Source organism: Gymnoscopelus microlampas, assembly GCF_963454915.1.
Source record: "Gymnoscopelus microlampas genome assembly, chromosome: 9".
Lineage (NCBI taxonomy): Eukaryota > Metazoa > Chordata > Actinopteri > Myctophiformes > Myctophidae > Gymnoscopelus > Gymnoscopelus microlampas.
In genome coordinates, this window is record NC_139946.1 from 9,493,162 (window position 1) to 9,514,629 (window position 21,468).

At 42.8% G+C, this 21,468-nt stretch overlaps 1 protein-coding gene across 1 annotated transcript in view; it reads left to right on the forward strand.

Moving 5' to 3' along the window:
• The window catches only part of insrb (insulin receptor b), a 109,840-nt gene that overhangs the window by 76,524 nt on the left and 11,848 nt on the right, over positions 1-21,468 (forward strand). Inside the window, exons 5-17 of the mRNA XM_084065738.1 lie at positions 4,486-4,625; positions 5,263-5,407; positions 5,748-5,962; positions 6,091-6,217; positions 7,252-7,502; positions 8,481-8,648; positions 9,733-9,931; positions 14,818-14,953; positions 15,767-15,920; positions 16,721-16,869; positions 18,830-18,986; positions 20,462-20,558; positions 20,766-20,833. Of these exons, the coding sequence (XP_083921864.1) occupies positions 4,486-4,625; positions 5,263-5,407; positions 5,748-5,962; positions 6,091-6,217; positions 7,252-7,502; positions 8,481-8,648; positions 9,733-9,931; positions 14,818-14,953; positions 15,767-15,920; positions 16,721-16,869; positions 18,830-18,986; positions 20,462-20,558; positions 20,766-20,833 (2,006 nt within the window). The remainder of the gene's footprint in view (positions 1-4,485; positions 4,626-5,262; positions 5,408-5,747; positions 5,963-6,090; positions 6,218-7,251; positions 7,503-8,480; positions 8,649-9,732; positions 9,932-14,817; positions 14,954-15,766; positions 15,921-16,720; positions 16,870-18,829; positions 18,987-20,461; positions 20,559-20,765; positions 20,834-21,468) is intronic.

The window sequence follows — 21,468 nt, forward strand, 5'->3', positions numbered from 1 at the left end:
CAGACGGACAAACACACACACACACACACACACACACACACACACACACACCCACACGCACTTGGATGGAAATGAACTAGGTGTTGGGAGTGCAGGAGAACAGTAGAAAGGACAGGAGACCCAGAGGTTCGCATCACATTGTCTGTGCATTGGCTATGCAGATATTCACCTAAACAGAATAGAAATAAAACAATCTCCTTCCTTATGCCTGATTTATAATTAGTTGCGTGCTGGTGTAATGCACCAAAAGTAGCCGATCTACAAACGAACAATGCATTGCAGTTAGCTTGTAGATCGGTTATTTTCTGTGCGCGACACCCATGCGCAGGCTATAGGCAGTCTGCACTCTCCCTCCTCCTCCTCCTCCTCCTCTGTGCCTTTTACCCTCTCTCTGTTTTTCTCTCTATCTCTGTCTCGTTCTCGGGTTTTTACAGACAGCTAAATGTGCTCTCTAGGCATTCGGCCTTTACTAACATCCATGACGGAATTCGTTCGTCTTTCCTGGAGGCTCAAGCAACACAGCGATATTTGTGTGGACGTGTGTGTGTGTGTGTGTGTGTGTGTGTGTGTGTGTGTGTGTTTGGTCTGGTTCCGCCGGGCCCTGGACCAAACCAAAGCGTCAGCTGTGGCCTGCGTGTTCTAGATGGTTCTAGCAGACCCCGGAGCCAGAGTCACAGAGTTCAGCCGGACAGATAAACACTGTCCCTTTAAGAGCTGGACCCAGGCTGTTTGTCTGTCTGTGTTTTTCAATACAACGGCTCAAAACATTTCTCTCTTCCTACACTGCAGTGGTTCTCAACCTGTGGGCCGGGACCCACTGGTGGGCCGTGAGGATATTGCAAGAGGGCCCCCCCCCAAATAATTTGCAAAACACTTAAGATTTTCACGATGATATGACGTTCATTCATTCACAATTGATTGACCAATCATAAAAATAAACATGCTCCGAAAATGCACGCGGCCCGCCCGTCTGACCACTTAACACAATCGGCTGCCTTGTTAAGTGGTCAGATGGGTGGGCTGTGAAGACTTTCGAGATTTTACAAGTGGGCCCTGATCCAGGAAAGGTTGAGAACCACGGAACTAGAGCATTACATTTTGAGAAGCTGAATTTATGATTTTCCATGTGGGGGAGAGAGAGAATGAGACAGAGAGACGGGGACTATCCTCCTGTCTTTTTTTCCTTTATTTTTGTTGTTTTGGAGCGTTCATTACAGACTGTTTCCACTCAGACAGAAGTCGTTGGGGTGGGGGACTGATATGTAGTATTAAGGGCTTAATACGATGGAAGCTTGGAGCGGCCGGCAGTGTAATGGGTCATTTGTTAGCATCGTGGTAGATAGTAGGAGAGAGGCCAGCCAAGGACCAAAACGGCTCCCCTGGGACTGTTGAGGGGGCAGGGAGACAGCGTGCGCACACACGCGTGTGTGTTTGTGTGTGTGTACTCGTGCACGCGTGTGTTTGTAGAGGAAGTGAGTAGGGATTTCAAACAGAAACTCGTCAACATCAGTTTGTTGTAATTGTGTGTTTGTGTTGGTGCGTGCCTGTATGTGTGTGTGTGTGTGTGTGTATTGAGTCACTAAGGGGAGGTTATAATAAGGGCAGCATAAACACAGCATTATTAATACAGGGTGAGCTAGTGAACGAGGAGCCCATGCAGTGCTCTGGTGGCCCCTGTAGTGAACAATAGCTGCTTTTGTTAGCCCTGCCCACAGCTCAGGGGCTGCTTTAAACAGGTGGCTGTTAAGGCTGCCTTTTGATGCCATTGTCTCCTTACCCCTGAGTTTTGGAAGCCTGATTGGATTTCTTTAACATCCTCCCCCTCGACCCCCGCCTCACCCCACCGCCCCACATTAGCAGATCTGTTTTTCCAGGAATCGGGACATTTTGAGGCAACTCTGTCGGCTTGTCCTCAGTCCACCCCTCCTCCTCTTCCTCCTCCTCCTCCCCCCTCCACCTTGAATCCACTCCACTCCTCTACACACAGCTCCCCTACTCTACTCTCCCCCACTCTGCTCTACTCTCCCCCACTCTGCTCTACTCTCCCCCACTCTGCTCTACTCTCCCCCACTCTACTCTACTCTCCCCCACTCTGCTCTACTCTCCCCCACTCTGCTCTACTCTATCCACATTGCTGATATTGTCCACAGAAAACAGTTTGTGGGGCATTGGGAAGGTTGGGGGGGGGGGGGGTGGCTCAGTGTGAGATAGTTAGTTGAGATAGTTAGATAGTTAGTTTGATGGCTGAGTGTGGGTTGGGGAGAAGTGGGAGGGTTTTTTTTGTGGGGGGGGGGGCTTGGAGCTGTCTCTGGCTGTGGTGGCGACCGACAGACGGACCGACGGTCCTTTTAGCTTATGTCTAAACCAGATCTGTGTGGTTAGGGATGTCAAGGCTAGAAGTGGAATTAAAGAGAGGGATTATGTTCTTTGGAGAGGGCTTGAGGGGGGGAAAAAAACACAGATTGCTGCTCATTTGTGAATGAAGTGGTGGGTCCCTTTTCTCTGTGGTGTGTCTCTGGCCTGCTCGCTACACTGGTCCTGGCTTTTGTGAATGAATTCCTGAAAGGCAACGCTATCAAGGCCATGCAGTGCAGTGTGTGCATGTGTGTGCGCGCTCGTGTGTCTGTGTTTTGCAGGAAGAGGACGCCACAGAGTGTGCTCTGAGAGAGAGAGTGAGTGAAACAGAGCAAGGCCCTTTAGGGACTGCAGCTGGGGTTCCAGCCATGTTGTTTTGTTGTGTCTGATTGGGCTCTGTGCGTGTGCATTTCTTTGTGCATGTCTGTGTTGCATGAAGAACAGAACTAAGTGAAGCAGAGCATGTGACTGTGTGTATTCGTAAAAAAAAAGAAAAGAAAAAAGGAAGGAGCTTCAGCCTTGGAGGACAGATTACATAATCTAATTACGCTTCTAAAAGCCAATGGATTAATTACAGGATTTATCAGATTAATTGGGAGAATTATGCAGATCCTCCCCTATGAATCCGTCTGCCCAAATCGAGATTCCACGGTCCTGTTTCATTTGGCCCAATAATCCTATGGCTGATCAATTTTATTTTATTTCATTCAAAATGTATTCATCTATTTATTTTTATCTTTGGCGGGCGGGGGGCTTTTCTGAGCCTTTATTTGACAGGTTCAGTGGAGAGAGACAGGAAACACAAAGAGAGAATAGGCAAGTGACATGCAGCAAATGGTCTGGCCGACCAGGAATCGAACCGGGGACTCACTGTCAGGCTTTAGAGTCCATGTGGTATGCGCCTTAACTGTACGGCTATCGCTGTAGCCCCAGCTAATTCCTTCTTTAATGATTCATCAAAATACAAGCACAAATGTTAAACTTTCTGAAGTTGCATCATTTTCGAAAAGCAGGTCATCCGTGTTATGTCCATCTGCCTTTTGGGGTAGATTTTGTCTAGACATGGAGCCACAGGGATTTAGTCTCTGTATGTGCGTTTGCTTGTGTACAGTATGTGTGCACACGTGTGAGTGGATGTGATTTATTCCATTTCACGTCCCAGACAGATGTTTACTGTTTGCATTCCCCAGAAAAGATGTGTCTTGTTATTTCATAAGGGCGTGTCATGCTGTGTCCTGATCCACGCCGCGCCACGCCAACACATCACATTCACATTCCAGTCTCCTTCACATTCCAGTCTCTTTCACATTCCGTCCTTCTCCATTTCATATGGGTTCAGGGCAGGAAGTTTATTATTTGATCTTTTATTTATTTGTTGCCCCCCCCCCCCCCCCATAATGGTATGTACATTACGCAATTCAGCAGCCACTTTCACTATGTTATACAGTATGTCTAACCCCATTTTGTGGTTCAATTCCACTTAAAGCATCGCCCAGAGACCTTAGTGACCTGCCAATGTCTCATGGCACTTAGCTTGTTATGTAGGAATGCAAATAAACAACAGTCAGAGGAGTGCATTATGGTAAGTTGTTATGAGCGTTGTAGTCTGTCTGACAGGTTAGCAGGAATGCATCTAGTGTCCCTGTTTATCAAATGGACATAAGGATGCTCTCAACAGCCACTATATGTCCGTCAATTGCACATTTGTATCGTCTCCCTGCGTCTTCAGTCAGGACACCAAACCCATAAGTTGTTCACTCAGTTGTAAAGTGTTCTAGATAAAGCGTGATTTATACTTTGTCGTTTGATGGAGTTGGATTTCGAAAGTAGCCACTCTACGTGCTCACAACGATATGCAACGCATTGTGAGCTTGTAGATCGGTTCTTTTTGGCGAGTGACTATATACACTGGAGTATAAATTAAGCATAAGCGTGCCAACTATGCACACACACTTAAACTCTCTCTCTCTCTCTCTCTCTCACACACACACACACACACACACACACACACACACACACACACACACACACACACACACACACACACACACACACTTGCTCTCACCTGCTTTCAGTAGGTGTTCATTTCAGGGCTTTGATTTTAATGTGCGTATGTGTGTCTTTGTACAGGTTGGAGTGTTCACCGTGTGCAGGCTTGTGTCCTAAGCTGTGTGTGGGGAACAAGACCGTGGACTCGGTGAACTCTGCCCAGGAACTGAGAGGGTGCACCGTCCTCAACGGCAACATGATCATCAAGATTCGAGGGGGGAGTGAGTACCACCGTTCCTTCAGCCTGGTTCATGGCTCGCCCGCCTGGTCTCACACGGCACCATCACCTGAAACTAGACAGATCTCCATTTGTGGATTGGCCTGGGTGATTGGCTGAATGAAAAGGTCTTGTTCAGTGGGAATATTTCAAAATGGAGAATTTGTAAGCCAGCAAAAGCTCACGTGCAACTGGGCAAAAGGAATCATGAACCAGGCTTTAATGTCTGCTCTAGGCCTCATCTCCAGAGATACTTGATGTCTCTGTAGACCTTTCTTTCTCTCTCTCATTTTGCTTATCATGCCCATGTCGGGTTATTTTGTCAAAACAGATGTTTGAATGATGAAATACTGTATGTTAATTACCCCTGTATTAATATTACGGCGTAATCTATAGCTCATATTTCTCAGCCTGTGTGTCTGTGTTTGTCTGTTGTGCTGTCCCACTGTTAGTCAACCTTTTTGTCCACCCATCTCTCTGTACAACTGTATTCCTTCGTCTTCATAGGCTGTCTGTCTGACCTCTTATCTGTCTCCCGCTACAGACAGACAACCAAGTGGTTGTCTACCTTTCTCTTTCTCTCCCGCTGTCTTGAGGACACTAATCTGTCTGTCTGACCACTTATCTCACTTTCCTTGTAGATAATATAGCAGCTGAGCTGGAGGCTAACTTGGGGCAGCTGGAAGAGATCACAGGCTACCTGACCATCCGCAGAGCCTACGCCCTGGTCTCCCTCTCCTTCCTCCGCAAGCTACGTGTCATCAAAGGAGAGCAGCTGGAGCAAGAGTAAGTCCTCTCCTCTCCTCTCAACCTCGGCTGCTTTGTTCTTTTTGATGGGAAACTGTGTTTGAGTTGTAATTGACGAATAGATTTACAGTATACTGTTCATCAAGGTGATATCTAACGAATGTCGGTAGGCAGTGTATGACAAAGGGTGTAATACATATGTAGGTAAATTTAAAATATCACAGTGTAACATGTATATTGATTATCACCCGGGCAGTCGTTGTTGCCCAAGGTTATCCTGCATCAGCCCTCTCCACAGGCTTCCTCGGTTGGATCTATTGATCCCCCCCTCTCATTCTCTCGCTCTCTCTCTCTCTCTCTCTCTCTCTCTCTCTCTCAGTGTCTACGCCTTCTATGCGTTGGACAACCAGAACTTGCGTCAGCTGTGGGATTGGTCCAAGCACAACCTGACCATCAAGACCGGCCGCATGTTCTTCCACTCCAACTCCAAGCTCTGCATGACCGAGATCCGCAAGATGGAGGCTGTGACGGGAACCAGGGAGCGTAACCTTAAGAGTGACATCGCTGTCCGTACCAACGGTGACCTGGCCTCCTGTAAGAGACACCTTGATTTTGAGATGGCTGCTGGACAGATGATTGCTTAATTGTAACAATTTCTTTCCTTTTTTTATCTACAAGGATTATGCCTCAACCTAAAATTCTCTCTGTCCCTTTTCTGCCAGGTGAGAATAAGCGGCTTAATTTCACCCAGATCAGGACTCTGTCAGATAAGATCATGGTGAAGTGGGAACCCTTCTGGCCTCCAGACTACAGAGATCTGCTGGGCTTCATGGTGCTCTACAAAGAGGCGTATGTATCTGACAAACACCAGGGTTTTTTCTCACATTGCCTTTATCACATCAAATCCTAACATTTTAGGAGCATTTGAATGGACCTATTGCTCACAAGACAAACGATGTTTGGATTTACCATGCTAAGCACGGCCAATTGCGGTTCAAGGTTTGATTTGTCACAGTTGTACAACTTGCAGTGAAATGGTTGTGGGTCACTGTTACAGTACCTGGATAAGGGCCAGTTCACTGTCTCTCAAACCAGACAACTCTTCCACAATCCTTGATTGCTACAAAGAGTGTGTAATTCCGCCTCATACATTTTTTGCACAAAAAAAACCTGAAAAACCTCCACATAAATACTTTCTTAAATATCTTCAATATATATTTTTTTATTTTCTATTTCTGATAAGTAGCAAACTAAATGGGCTTTGATTAAGCTGATTTACATGAGGACTTATTTACACGACTTCAAATGCGAAATGGAAGTGGGGGGGAGGTGGGACAACTGGGACATCCTCTTTATTTTCTGTGGATTTTCAGAGTTTTCGATGTACAGGCTGTTTGGTGGAAGCATTCGATTGCTGTGTGAGCCAATAAGTCTCAACAAACTAGTTGTGCAAAACAGTTTTGCACCCTGTCCGTCCGTCCTTCTGTCTGTGAACAGCTAATCTCCGGCACCGTTGGCCTGATCGCAGCGAAACTTTGCACACACACTCCCTGGATGCCAATTCCAAACCTCTGACCCAAATCTTTCACATGGGCCTGTTATAGCGCCACCAGGTGGCCGATTCTACCTGACCTGGCAGAGACCTGTGCTCCGAGGAGCACTTTTTCTAGTTCACTGTCAAATCACTTAATCATTTTCAATTATGGTTTCATAGATTACTTTAGACATGAACCCTTCTATGGCTTGCAAAGGCCTATAGCGGTTTGCATGAAAGTCAATCGTAAAAAAAGTGAGTAGTGGTCTAGCTTGATCCATCTAAGCTTGCTGTATATCCAAACATTTTATCTCTCTCTCAATTTGTCTCTTGTGTCCCCTTATCCCAGGCCCTATTCCAATGTGACTGAGTTTGATGGACAGGACGCTTGCGGGTCCAACAGCTGGGTGATTGCAGATGTAGACCCACCTTCCCGCGCCACCGAACACAGGGAGCAGCAGGAGCCTGGTCACCTGATCCGACCTCTGAAGCCGTGGACTCAGTACGCCATCATGGTCAAGACCCAGCTGTCTGCCTCTGACGAACACCAGATCCATGGAGCCAAGAGTGACATCATATACGTACGCACCAACGCCACCAGTGAGTTGCAGTGCTTCACAGACACAGAAGTTCACAGACACACACTTTACAAATATGTACAAGTAGTACAAATGTACGTATGTGTGTGTATATATATATATATATATATATATATATATATATATATATATATATACACACACACACACACACACACACACAGTACTTACCCTTCGGGCACCCGGTTATGCAATACCCGTTGTACCTATTGTCAGAGTACTCACTGTAACCGTTGTTAGAGTACCCAGTGTGGTACCCGTTACCTCAGTTAGAAACGGGCTGATGTCGGCTATGGCGAGCATCATGTCAATAGCAGTATACAAGAAATATATTTTAATGATCAGCAAATTGAGCCTTTCTTTTTGTTGCTCTAAAATGAGGAGGCTCTGACAAGCCGTGCGTAGGCTGTGTGTCAAGACTTCGTTTTGATTGTGCTATTTATTTATTCATGACAAGTGCAGAATCAGATACTGGCTTCTACAGCTTTAGTACATTTATAACATGCCAATTAATATTTTGTGTAAAATATTTTTATTTTGGCTATTTAAATATGCTGATACTGGTTGCTGAACGGCACAAACTTTGTGATACTGTACATTGCCTGACATTTTATAATGACCATAAATACCGGTAATGATTAGCATTCAATGTATTGATTTTCTTTGATAATACTATAAGATTTGGATTCAAATCTGATTAGAATATGATTTGACCGTGTGAGATTATAGCTAATATTGCATAGCATCAAAACGGTGAACAGTGTGCATCTGTGCCCGTTGGGAACGCGGGCCCCTCCGATTATATCGTGTCAGAACACCCGTGGTAATCATTATTATCATAGCATTTTGGAGGCCAGCGGAATTCATAGTTATGAACATGACATTCTTGGGTTTTATGAATTCATTTTATGCATTTTTCAAAGGTTCCATGTTGCCAGAGTTAAGTTTGGAATGTGCCTCTTCCTGTCTCTTCCCTCAGAGCCCTCGGTGCCTCTAGACCCCATCTCCTCCTCTAACTCCTCCTCTCAGATCATCCTCAAGTGGAAGCCCCCCAACAACCCCAACGGCAACATCACCCATTACCGGGTCATCTGTCGGAAGCAGCCCGAGGACAGTGACCTGTACAAGTTTGACTACTGCCTGCAAGGTTAGCTGCCTCAGGGCACTCCGAGTCTGACCCATGCCCAGTGGTGGAAGTACTTATTTACTCAAGTACTGTACTTAAGTGCAATTTTGAAGTATTTATTCCTTTACTTGAGTATGTCCATTTTTCTGTATTTTATACTTCCACTCCACTACATCTCAGAAGCAAATATTGTTACTCCACTACAGTAATTTGAAAAGGTTTGTTACTAGTTACTTTGCAAATGTAGATAGATTATTAATACAAAACATACATTACGCTTTATTTTACACTTCAGCTATTCAAAAATAGCCAATCTACAAGCTCACAACTCGTCGCATCATGAGCTTGTAGATCTGCAATTTTTTTAATACGTTAGGCAAATTCAGAAAAATGTAAAGAGTACTTTTACTTTGGTACTGTAAGTATATTTTGATGCCAAGACTTTTGTACTAAGAAAATTCTGAATACAGCGCTTTTACTTGTAAACATACATACATTGTGGTATTGCTACTTTTACCCGCAGTAAAAAGAAATCAGAGTACATTTTCCACCACTGCCCATGCCTCTGTCATGCTGCTGCTGGTTGAAGTACAGTGCCATTCACTGCACTGCCTGCCTGGGTCTTAGTGATATGTCGTTCATGATCGATTCGTTCAAAAGAACTAGTTAATTTGCCGCGAACGTGAACAAGCTCGCTCACTTTCTGAAACTGTTACGTTCACGCGCGACGTAAAAAAAACGCTCCCGCGATGGTGTTTTACACACATTATAAAACATACATTAACCACATTAGCCCTATTTTATATTTTATTTTTGATGCCAATACTTTTGTGCTTTTACTCGAGTAAATTTTGAACACTAGAAAATAGCGCTACTGAACGAGAACCTGAACGAATCATTTGAACTAATCAATGCTGTGAACGTGAACGAAATCGCTCGTTCACGGAAATGAACTTTTTTTCCCACCACTACTGGGTCTCACTGACCTTCTGTTTTGTGTTCTCTCTCTCTCTCTCTCTCTCTCTCTCTCTCTCTCTCTCTCTCTCTCTCTCTCTCTCTCTCTCTCTCCTCTTTCACTTAAAACCTCCACCTTGCCTATGCCCAGGTATGAAGCTGCCGTCTCGTATCCCCACCCACCTCGGCCCCGGGGACGAGCAGAAGTGGAACCAGACGGACGAGCCCACCTCGGGGGCAAGGTGCTGCGCCTGCCCCAAGACGGATGCCCAGCTCAAGAAGGAGCAGGAGGAGACGGAGTACCGCAAGACCTTTGAGAACTACCTCCACAACGAGGTCTTTGAGATCAGGTGCGTGGCATGACCGCCGGCTGAATGTTACAAGCCAGGTTTGAGCAGGGTTCCATTTGCTGGGGGGGGGGGGGGGGGGGATCCATGCCTCTGAATCTACTTTTGCTATCACCGACTCTGGTCATTCAATTTTTATGTCCGATGCAATACATGCGTTTCCTTTTGGGAGCTTGTAGATCGGCTATTTTCACTATTTGTCGTACGAAGGGCTTAAGTGGTTAAGAATACGTAAGCCCTTTATGTACATAAAGCTTACGTGGTTAAGAAAATGTCGCCCTCTGTTTTTTACAAATTGAATCCTGGGTTTGACTGATGTGCGTCTTTACACAGGGAGGCCAAATCGGGTAGGAGCAAACAGGTGTGCTGGGACAAGCTCAAACCTGCACGTCCTTATATAATGTATGTGTATATAACAACATGCAGTATACCGCAGGGTTGGGGTCAGCTCAGTTTGAATTCTGTCAATACGGGGTGTGGTTTTTCTTGCGTAAAAAAAAAACGGGAAATCTTCTGCTGTGGATGATCACGCTTTTTTTTTTTAAGAAACTGAGAATGCAGCCTCTATAACTAGTTCTGCTTTCAATTGGCTTTCTGAATGTATTGAATTGAAAGAGAATTGATGTCCACTATAGAATACATAAGTAAGCTGTGTCAGAGGAAGCCCTTTAGATTGTGTTGATTTGTTTCAGTATAATGATTGACACGAGGGAGCTTGACATGACTAATGCTAAAGAACCTCGTAAGCGCAGTGTTTGACGATGTTTAAGCCTATTGTTAGATTGATCAAACAATTGGGTTGATTCACAGCGCTACTTAGTCAGTTGTGAAATGCTTAGTATACAGTAATTCACTAATTGACACTGGAGGGGAATTATTAACTTCCAATATCTTGTTTACTAGATCCCGCCTTTGTCTTGATTAGTCCAGGTTTGTAAATAGCACAAGCAATGTTGTTTTTATGGCCATGCAAGGGAAATATGAGAAACGTTGTTTCTCCTGGTTTGATACCGGAGGCTCTTCTGGCAGGTGGAAGAGCAGGCAGAGCTGGCTGATAGATGCGCTGGTGAATGACAAGGCCTGGGGCTAACACACAAATATACGCACACACACATACATCATTGTGATGTTCACACAGGCTGGTAGAGGTTGTTTAATGTTCTTAATACATGGCACCTGAAAATAGGCTGACGTAAGCTTGTGCTGTAGCCTACAGGAGCTGAAACAAAAGCACACTTGGAAATATTCACACGGAAACCTTTTGACACAGTACCCCAAGCAGAAGCTGTTTGTAAATACAGCCCAGAGACAACACAGAGCAAATTCCCTGTTTGGCATAGCAACATAAAATACAGAATGGGAGAACTGTATTGTACTGTATGTATGTTTGTTAGTGGGGTGACACAGTGGGGTCACACACACTCACTCACACACACACACACACACACACACACACACACACACACACACACACACTGGGCACTGTGTGTGTGTGTGTGTGTGTGTGTGTGTGTGTGTGTGTGTGTGTGTGTGTGTGTGTGTGTGTGTGTGTGTGTGTGTGTGTGTGTGTGTGTGTGTGTGTGTGTGTGTGTGTGTGTGTGTGTGTGTGTGTGTGTGTGTTATTGACATTCCTGACAATTTAATAAAAGAAATACCTTTTGAAAGAGAGAAAAGAAAATCTGTGGATCTGCTACTTTTGATGCGTTTGTGTGACACTGTAGTATGATCAAGTAGGGCATTAATTTACGAAAAAACACAAAAAGTAAAAAATATGGAGCTAGGAGGTTTCTGCCCGACAACAACGATTTACTGTTTGCCATGTGCTTTCCCAGCACCTTACCTTAATATGGGGTGCCAAACTGAGGTCAGTGTGTTTTGCCGGCATGGTTGTGTGAATCCCCTCCCGCTTAACACGTTCAATCCGTGAACGCATCTGTGTCATTTTAGATGTCTTTGGCTATTCAAAAATAGCAGATCTACAAGCTCGCTACAAGCTTGTAGATCTGCTATTTTGGAAAAATCAGGAACATTTTTGCAAATCTTTCTTTTTTTTTTAAAAAGTGAACATTTGTAAGTCTTAGTCAAATCTTTGCTTCTGGGGGTCCCTGGAACAAAATATTTGACAAATGTTCGCTTTAAAAAAGATACATTCAAAAAGTGCACCGAGTGCCGCGCTATGAGCTTGTATATCTGCTATTTTTGACTAGCCAAATAAATCTTAAAATGACACAGATGCGTTCCCGGATTGAATGGCTTAATGAGTGCAGGGTGAATAGGCTGGTGTGCAGGGCAAAGCCCCTGTGGCTGTTTGTGACAGAGGAACAGGAACACTGTGCTCTGATCAGCAGGACTGGAGCCCTCTTCCATCCAGCCAGATTGGATCACCTCTTGTTTGTCCCAGCCGTCATGATGTGTGTGTCCCACAGAGGCTCTGTGCCAACTCTGCGACCCGTGCGTGCGTGTGTGTGTGTGTGGTGAGGGAGTGAGGGGGGGGCCTGTTTTTGTGCTGGGACAGTCTAGTGGGGGGGCTGAGAGTGGTAGCGCGCACACACACACACACACACACACACACACACACACACACACACACACACACACACACACACACACACACACACACACACACACACACACACACACACACACATCCTCCTCTCTCCCAGGAGAGTGATTACTGTGCTCATTATCATCCATGCCAGTCTGGGGTGCAGTCATGCAGACTGCCGCCCCTCCATTTAAGCTTGCGTACACACACACACACACACACACACACACACACACACACACACACACACACACACACACACACACACACACACACACACACACACACACACACACATGCACAAACAGTACACGCACACCTCAGTTGGGATTTGATCCCATACTTTGGTGTAAGACAAATCACTACATTACGGTAAACAAAACGAGGGACTTTTGTTCTTTGTGCTTCCCTTTTATCCTCCTTCACACGGATATTTTGAGATGTTTCTCTACCTTGCATGCCGTGAAAGCCTCCCCTATCTGCTCTCTCTGCAATCTTACACTTGTTTTGTTTTGCTCCACACCCCTGCAACACCAAAATCTTCTCACTCTTTTCTTGTCATCCCTGGGAGGTGCCTGTGGTAACCAGTGCCTTCTACACTGAGAAGCTCGCCTGTAGCAGTTTTGTGATTGCTCAGAGGGCAGTAGTTGTTGTGGGAAAGGAACCATTTTACTGTTCCCCTGGACTGGGTGATGTGGACAAAATCTAATGTCACAATATTTGTGACCACAATATTGTGACAATAATGTATTGTGAATTTTGTTTTTATTTTTAGCGGCGCTAGCCGCTCTATACCTTTAGGTATAGAGCGGATCCTGCTCTATACCTGACTTTGTCCGTGTTCACCGTCAACGTTCTGATTGGTCAGACCCGTCAACGTTCTGATTGGTCAGACCCGTCAACGTTCTGATTGGTCAGACCCGTCAACAAAGTGATTGGTCAAGCTTCACGTGACACATGGCTATAAACACATTATAAACACATATCGATGACAAAATGTGTCAAAGGCGCCGCTACCCTCACACAGGGTGTGATTTTTTTCAAAAATAGTCAAAATAGCCGATCTACAGTCAATCTCACAACGTCGCAATGCAATGTGTTTTGAGCATGTAAATAAGCTATTTTTGAAAATCTTTGAACATTTTGGAAAGCATAAAATAGGACTCATGTGATCAAAACCAGGAAAAGACAACACTTATATATATATATACTTAAATTACGATATCCCAAACCCCAGACGATATCTAGTCTCATATCAAGATATGGATAAAATATTGATATAAAAGTTTAGCCCAGCCCTACTGTCCTCGCCAGCTATAAGGATTTAAGCTGCCTCCACCCAAGATGATGCATTCCCTTTTTTTATTTCACTTTACCTAATCTTATACAAAGGTGTCCTGTGTCAACTGAAGTCATTTGGTCAGTTTACCACCCTGATGGTCTTAGGCTCATGACTGCTAGTTGGCACCTAGTGAATTCAACTTGTGGTTGGTGGTTGACACCACCCAGTGGTGAGTGTTGGGAACTGCATGTTGCAGGGCAGTTGAAAGGTGGTGACAAAATGTGAGTAATCCAACATGGCCCCATGCTGTAAAGGTTAGTGTGAGCAAAGGTTCCCACTGGCTTTCTCTTAGGTTTTGTAACGGCACTTCCGAGCTTCTCGGCTGTCTGTCCAGAGCTTAATCCATACTGAGCACTTCTTCTGCCTCATGTCGCAAAACACTATTTCATAAAGGGATTTGATGGAAGCTATACTATTATACGTTACATCCTGCATGGATATAATATCTCTGCTGTCAGAAACCAGCTAACTCCAAAATGTTAATTTTTCAGGAAATAAAAAAAACTAAACAAAAAGCGGAGTTTGGAGGTTTTGAATCTGAATGGACCTCCAAGCTCACAATGAGGTTGGAGGTCAAAAGGTGGTGGAGCCTGGTGTCAGCAAAACCAGCTAACTCCATCCCCCTTTGCTGGAGTTAGCTGGTTTAGCAGAAAGTTTGAGGATCCAATGGAGTTAGCTGGTTTTGTCATAAGCGCCTTTTCATACTTTTCATTGGTTCAATATTTTTTTTTACCAACACACAGACCTAAAGGGTGTTCAGTAGCACTGATTTATGGAAAAATATGCAAAAGCGTCAAAATGGAGTTTGCTGGTTTCTGCCAGACAGCAACGATATAATAAGACATGTAGTCAAAGAAGACATGTAGTCAACAGAAAACCCTTGGAAATCCTTATATGGTTCTGATATGGTTGAAGTTTATTTATCTTTTAGGCGGGAAAATGTCCTACAATTCTGGTATTGTATTCATTCAACGATTAAACCTTTCCTCTCTGTCTCTGCAGACCATCTCGGCGGAGACGCTCAGTGGGAGTGGCCAATGCCACGCAGACCCTGCCCAATTTCCTGACCATGCCTCCCAGTCTGCCCAATGCCTCCACCACCCCTACACCCGGAGAAGATGGAGAGGAGGGATCCAAGGTTTCGCACCCTTTGTTATTCTATTGTCAATTGTTTTGCACTCATAGAAAATATGGAAAATGAAAAAAAAAAACAACTATATTTAAAGTTGCGGTAAGTGATATTTCTTTGTTCAAATAACACTGTAGAGTGTTTGTCCAGTAACAGGGGTCTGCCCCTGTTACTGAGAGAAATACAGGCGAAACAAGGGAAATTAGAAGTGATGAAACAAAACATTAGCAAACAAAATTGGACCCAGAACACTATCAAATTGATAAATGGGTTTTCTCTCCTTGGATAAAACTGGTTTCCCACCTGGAAATGTATTTTCTATTTACTAAAGAGCTGGACAGAGGGGGAGACTGAACACTCTTACTATTACTATCAGAATATAGAGTTTTAACTTTTTATTAACAAAATATTTTTAGTTTTAAACAAAAATGATCACTTATTGTACCTTTTACAAATCATGGCTTTGTCTTGAAAGTTTCAAAAGAGCTTCTCTCGAAACAAAATGTCACTACAAAGTGCATGACTGTGGACTATTACAGTTTGATCCATCATCATGAACTATTTTATCCACACGAACACTAGTGTCGCTATCCTGGGGCGCCCAGTAGGTGAAAATAAAAGCTCTACAAGTTCACAAAGCGTTGCGTTGCAAGCTTAAAGATCGGCCATTTTCAGTGAAGACATTGAGTGTAGCGCAAAACCTGGAGGGGGCCTAGTATAGAGCCCTTTGGGACACGGATCAACTAAGTAATATAGGGTTTAAGTGATTAAATATCTATTTCTAACTGTAGCTTTGTACGGGCCACCTTTCTGTGGGTTCAGGTGGAGCTGAAGGTGTTCCTCAAGGAGTCCACGGTCATCTCCAACTTGCACCACTTCACCAGCTATAAGATCGAGATCCTGGCCTGCAACGATCCTACTGACATCCACCGCTGCAGCATGGCCACCTACGTCAGCGCTCGTACCATGCCCGAAGGTAGGACACTTTGTCGGGTAGAAACCTCTTATGTCTAAAACGGTTAATTGTCAGGAAATGGAAGGGAGGACCTGTCTTGCTATGGATCCTATGTAGTTATTATTTAGTTGCAAGCTCTTGTTAATACGTGTCATTGGTTGAATATTTATAAAACCCACAGACAGACTTAACCAAAACAATTGCAGATCTACAAGCTCACAGCGCTTTTTTCTTTGTTACTTTTGTGTGACTACGGTGTCACACAAAAAAACATCGCAATGCCATGCGTTGTGAGCTTGTAGATCTGCAATTTGAGCTATTTTTCCTCAAATTGAAAAAAACAATAAAAAAATCTATTAAGCCATTAAGACCGGGAACTCATCTGTGTCATTTTAGATTTGAGCTATAACCATTATTTTATACTTTGGCTATTCAAAAATAGCGGATATACAAGCTCATACAAGCTCTTGTAGATATGCTATTTTTGAAAAATCTTGAACATTATGTGCAAATACTTGAATATAAATATATGTTTTTGAAGGAAAACATTTTCACTCAAATCTTTGGGGGTCCCTGGAATAAAATATTTTCAAATGGGGGGGGGTCTGTGGCCAAATACATTTTGGGGGTCCTTGTCATGAAAAAGTTTAAGAACCACTGATATAGAAACATACGGTTTTCAGAAAACTGTTAGAAGACATATGTAGATGCGTTCCTGGATTGAATGGGTTAAAATATATATTTTTTTAAATGATCAATAAGTTGTTTTAATTGTTACTTCCATTCTAATGACAGTCTATGTGCTCTCCTGTGCTGTACAGAAAAGGCTGACGACATCCCAGGTCCTGTGACTCACGAGATGCTCCCAGACGAACCCAACTCTGTGTTCATCAAGTGGCAGGCGCCTCGCTCTCCCAACGGCCTCATCATCCTCTATGAGCTGTTCTACCGGAAGGTTGGGGAGATGGATGTAAGTACACCAGAGAGGAGGGGGAAAAGGCTGGATTAGCCCCAAATAATTGGCAAAATACTAAGATTTGAATGATAATACAATATTAATATAATGAGAAAAGTAGTAAAAGGTTTTCTGAAAACGTTAAAATTCTTACTAAAAAAATAGATAAATAATTATGCTGCTATGTGTATAGCAACAACTAATGAGACACAGAGATGGCTCCCGGATTGAAAGGTATAACAAGGTATAGGTCTAAATAGTTAAACCTTGAAACATTTGTTTTCATGGTGGTACAGATAAATAGGAACTTAAAAGTATACTACGTTAGTTTCATTGATCCAAGCTGGAACACAATCGTTAAACATGATCTGGGAAAGCATGGAACGACTTTGGTCAAAGTAAGAGGAAGAAATGTGAACATGGTGATGCAGGTAGATGGAGTTGGGGGGGGGGGGGGAGTAGGGCTGTAACTACTAACTAGACATTATTTTCTTAGTAATTATTCTAGAAATTACTTTTTCGAATAATCGAGTAGTGCGTTTTATTTTATTTTATTTAGTACATTTTTGATTTGTGTGATTAACCACCCTACAGAAATAGCAAAAAATAGCCAATCTACAAGCTCACAACATGTCGCAAAATGTGAATTATTTCCCCATAATGATCATATTTTATTCCAATCGATTATCGATTATTATTAATAATCGATTAAATCAGTTAGTTCGATAAACTGTTGCACCCCTGAAAGAGAGCAAGGAATGCTCATACAGAATGGAGGTGAATGATGCAAGTGAAGTGGTCAGTATGTACTCTTAGATAAGTTAAGTCCTGTTCCCTTGTTTAGATGGAAGCACAAAGGAAATATTTGTTTAGTAACATGCTACCAGTGTTTATGCTGGTATTGCGTGCGTGCGTGCGTTTGTGCACGCACACACATGCGCACGGTTGTTGTTTACTCACTGTGAATGTGAGCACTCGTCTCTCATTGCTATTCATTGCTGCACCGCCTGACCCTAGGAGCCAGCAGCAGCTCTGTTACCATAGCGACAGAGCCAGGAAGGAAGAGTAGGATGCAGTGGCAAGGATGGCCTGGCGTCTCAGATGACACCGCCAGTGCAACTAACTGCACTGCACTGAAATCACACTGCTTTGCTTACTTACTTACTCATCCATCCTAAAGCCTGGACCAGTGCTTATCAAGCGTTTTCATGTCAAGGACACCTCAAATGAATATGCATTTGACCGCATACCCAATGTTCCCTGGCACATTCTGTGCCAGGGAACCCCCTGACAAGATTTGTGTTAGAATGTTTAAATAGTTCACAATAGATCAGTATAGACTTAAAGTGGTTAGACTTATTTTGATGCTATTCTAACACATTTTTCTGGGGACCCCCTGGAACCCCCTCAAGGACCCCTGGTGGTCCCCAGGCCCTACTTTGAGAACCACTGACCTAGACTACATATCCTGGATTCAATTTGTTTCATGCTCCTGCATTAACATCTCCATGGAAAAGTGGAAGTTAACTGCACTAAAGTCTTAACTTATGTCACTTAGAACTGTGGACTGGACAACTGGCTGTTGTGCATAAACACACAGCTATATATATATATATATATATATATATATATATATATATATATATATATATATATATATATATATATATATATATATATTCACCAGCTTGTTGTCTTCTCCAAAGCTTTCCTTACCTCAGAGTATGTTTGCATACATACATATCAATCACTCAAATCTTATTTATATACTACAGTACATATCATACAACAGGTGCAACCCAAAGGAATTGGGTTAAAGGCAGGAATAAAAGACATTATAAAAAAAAGGAATATATAAAAAGACGATCACTTAAAAAAGTAAACGTTAAAAGAAATAACGCTAAAACCTAGGTAAAAGCAATGCTAAACATGTGTGTCTTAAGATGTATTTTAAAAATGTTAACTCCTCCTACAGGTTCACACATCCTGTGTGTCGAGACCATCCTACATGAAGTCTGGTGGCACCAAGCTTCGACTGGTGCATCCTGGGAACTACAGCTTGAGGATCCGGGCCACCTCACTGGCAGGGAACGGCTCCTTCACGGACACCACCTACTTCTTTATGCCCAACAGTAAGACTGGCGACAGTGTCTTAATACAATCTATCTCTAACATCAGATGGCTTCTGATGAAACCTGATGCATCAAGAGCAGTGGTGTGAAGTAACGAAGTACATTTACTTAAAGGACGACTTCGCCACTTTTCAACATATCTTCATATTAGGTCCTCACTAATCATAGCTCATGATAAAATGGTACCATTTTTTTCTAATCTCAGAGGAGGGCTGTAGACAGTTCAGAAACCCGTCTACCAGTGACATCATCGATGGGGAATCCAAGCTAATAGAAACTGCAGGCTTTGTATTCCTGGAAAGTTGCAATGCAATAATATATCCCATTGTTCTCGCCTTAATAAAAATCGGAATAAAAAAAAATCCTGCCTAACGATGATGTCACTGGTAGACGGGTTTCTGGACTGTCCACAGCCCTCCTATGAGACACAGACCAAGAAAAAAATTGGTATCATTTTATCATGAGCATTAGTGAGGACCTATTATATGAAGATATGTTGAAAAGTGGTGAAGTCGTCCTTTAAGTACTGTACTTATGTACAATGTTGAGGTTTTTTTTTTTTACTTTAATGGAGTATTTCCAATTTTCAATACTTTTACTTCTACTCCTCTACATCTCTGAGGAAAATATTGTAATTTTACTCCACTACAATTATTTGTAAACTTTAGTTACTAATTACATTTCAGATATAAATGATTCCATTATAAAACATACATTAACCACTTCAGCCCAATTTAATACCTTGGCTATTTGAAAATAGCCGATCTGCAAGCTCACAACGCGTCGCATCTTATAGATCAGCTATTTTCAAATATTTTAGTACTTTTACTTTTGGTACTTTAAGTTAATTTTGATGCCAATACTTTTGTACTTTTATTCAAGTAGATTATTTATTCTGGACTTTTACTTGGAACAGAGTATTTCTATATTGCAATATTGGTACTTTTACTTTGGTAAAGAATTTGAGAACTTTTTCCACCACTGATCAAGAGACAACACGGCCACTGTCTTAATCGAACTGGTATTGATAAGCGAACTGTACAGGTTATTATTAGATTTATCAAGACGAGTGCAGTGGGGTTCAAGTTTAATGTTGGCCGTATTTAAATACAGCGGTAGAGAGAAAGAAGAAATGTACACTGTGGAGAATAAAAAAAGCCCAAGAGGCTTATAGTAATTTCTGCAGATTTTGTAAAAGCCCTTGACCTATAATATGTGTACTTAACTGGTACCGATTTCAGCTATGGTGTTGCTACATAATTCACAGCCATTGATAATCTTTGACCTATTCCTTTCTCCACCTAATCGCTATTATCCGGGCCTAGTCAACCAGTCACTATCATAAGACCCAGTGACTGATCAATGGCTGCTCTGTGCGTGTGTGCGTGCACGTGTGTGTGTGTGTGTGTGTGTGTGTGTGTGTGTGTGTGTGTGTGTGTGTGTGTGTGTGTGTGTACTGTATGTGTGCGTTGCAGAAGACACCAGTGTGCTGAAGATTGTGATTGGTCCAGTCATCTGTATCATCCTGCTGCTCATTGTGGGAGGTTCAGTCTTCATGGTCTTCAAGAAGAAGTAAGACATGATGTCATGTACATGCTTGCATACAGTAGTAATAAAACATTACTTGTTGCATTTCTTTATGAGCAGCGTAAATGATCTCAAATTAGAACTATTGAACATAAATATACACTGAGCTACCTTAAGGTCAACACATGCAGCCTGGTGAAGATTCAAATATTAACGCTGTGTGATGATCATTTCCATAACTTACTTCTGTAGGCAAACAGAGGGCCCTACAGGACCTCTTATAGCCTCCTCCAACCCAGAGTACCTGAGTGCCAATGATGGTAAGTAAATACACTTATCCTATGCCACAGTGGATAAAGTATTGATTGATTGATTCAATATTTTATTAGACAGAAATGTAAAAACGGCACGAGTACAGTCAAACACCTTGTCTGAAAGGATAACACCAAAAACGTCCTTGCGGTCTTGTTTCCATTGGGGTCCTAGGTATTCAATTAATTAACATACCGGTATAAAAAATAGCACCAAACATTAAATATCATCACAAATATAAAACACTATATGTACACAGTACAAAAAAAGGGGGGGGGGGGTGTAAAGAAGGGGGGGGGGGGTACAGCAATGAAACTGATTGAATTATAAAATATAATCCCACACGCATACACTCTACATCTGTACATATCAGTACATTTACAGTAGGCTATATCAAATCTTTTTTTAATCCAGATTGAATAGATTGAGGATAGACGGTGATAATCCCACTTTCAGGGTGGGGAATTACAGTCTTTTGGATGTTGCTAATTCTGGAAATTCTGCCAGACCAATTTAGTAGGTGAACAAAAGGCATTGGCTGGAAAAAATAAAGGCTTTTGAGTTTATTATTTATTTAGTTTGAGAATACACTTTGTGAGGACCATTTCCCTGGTCCTCACAAGAGAAATGGTTTTATGGTTAA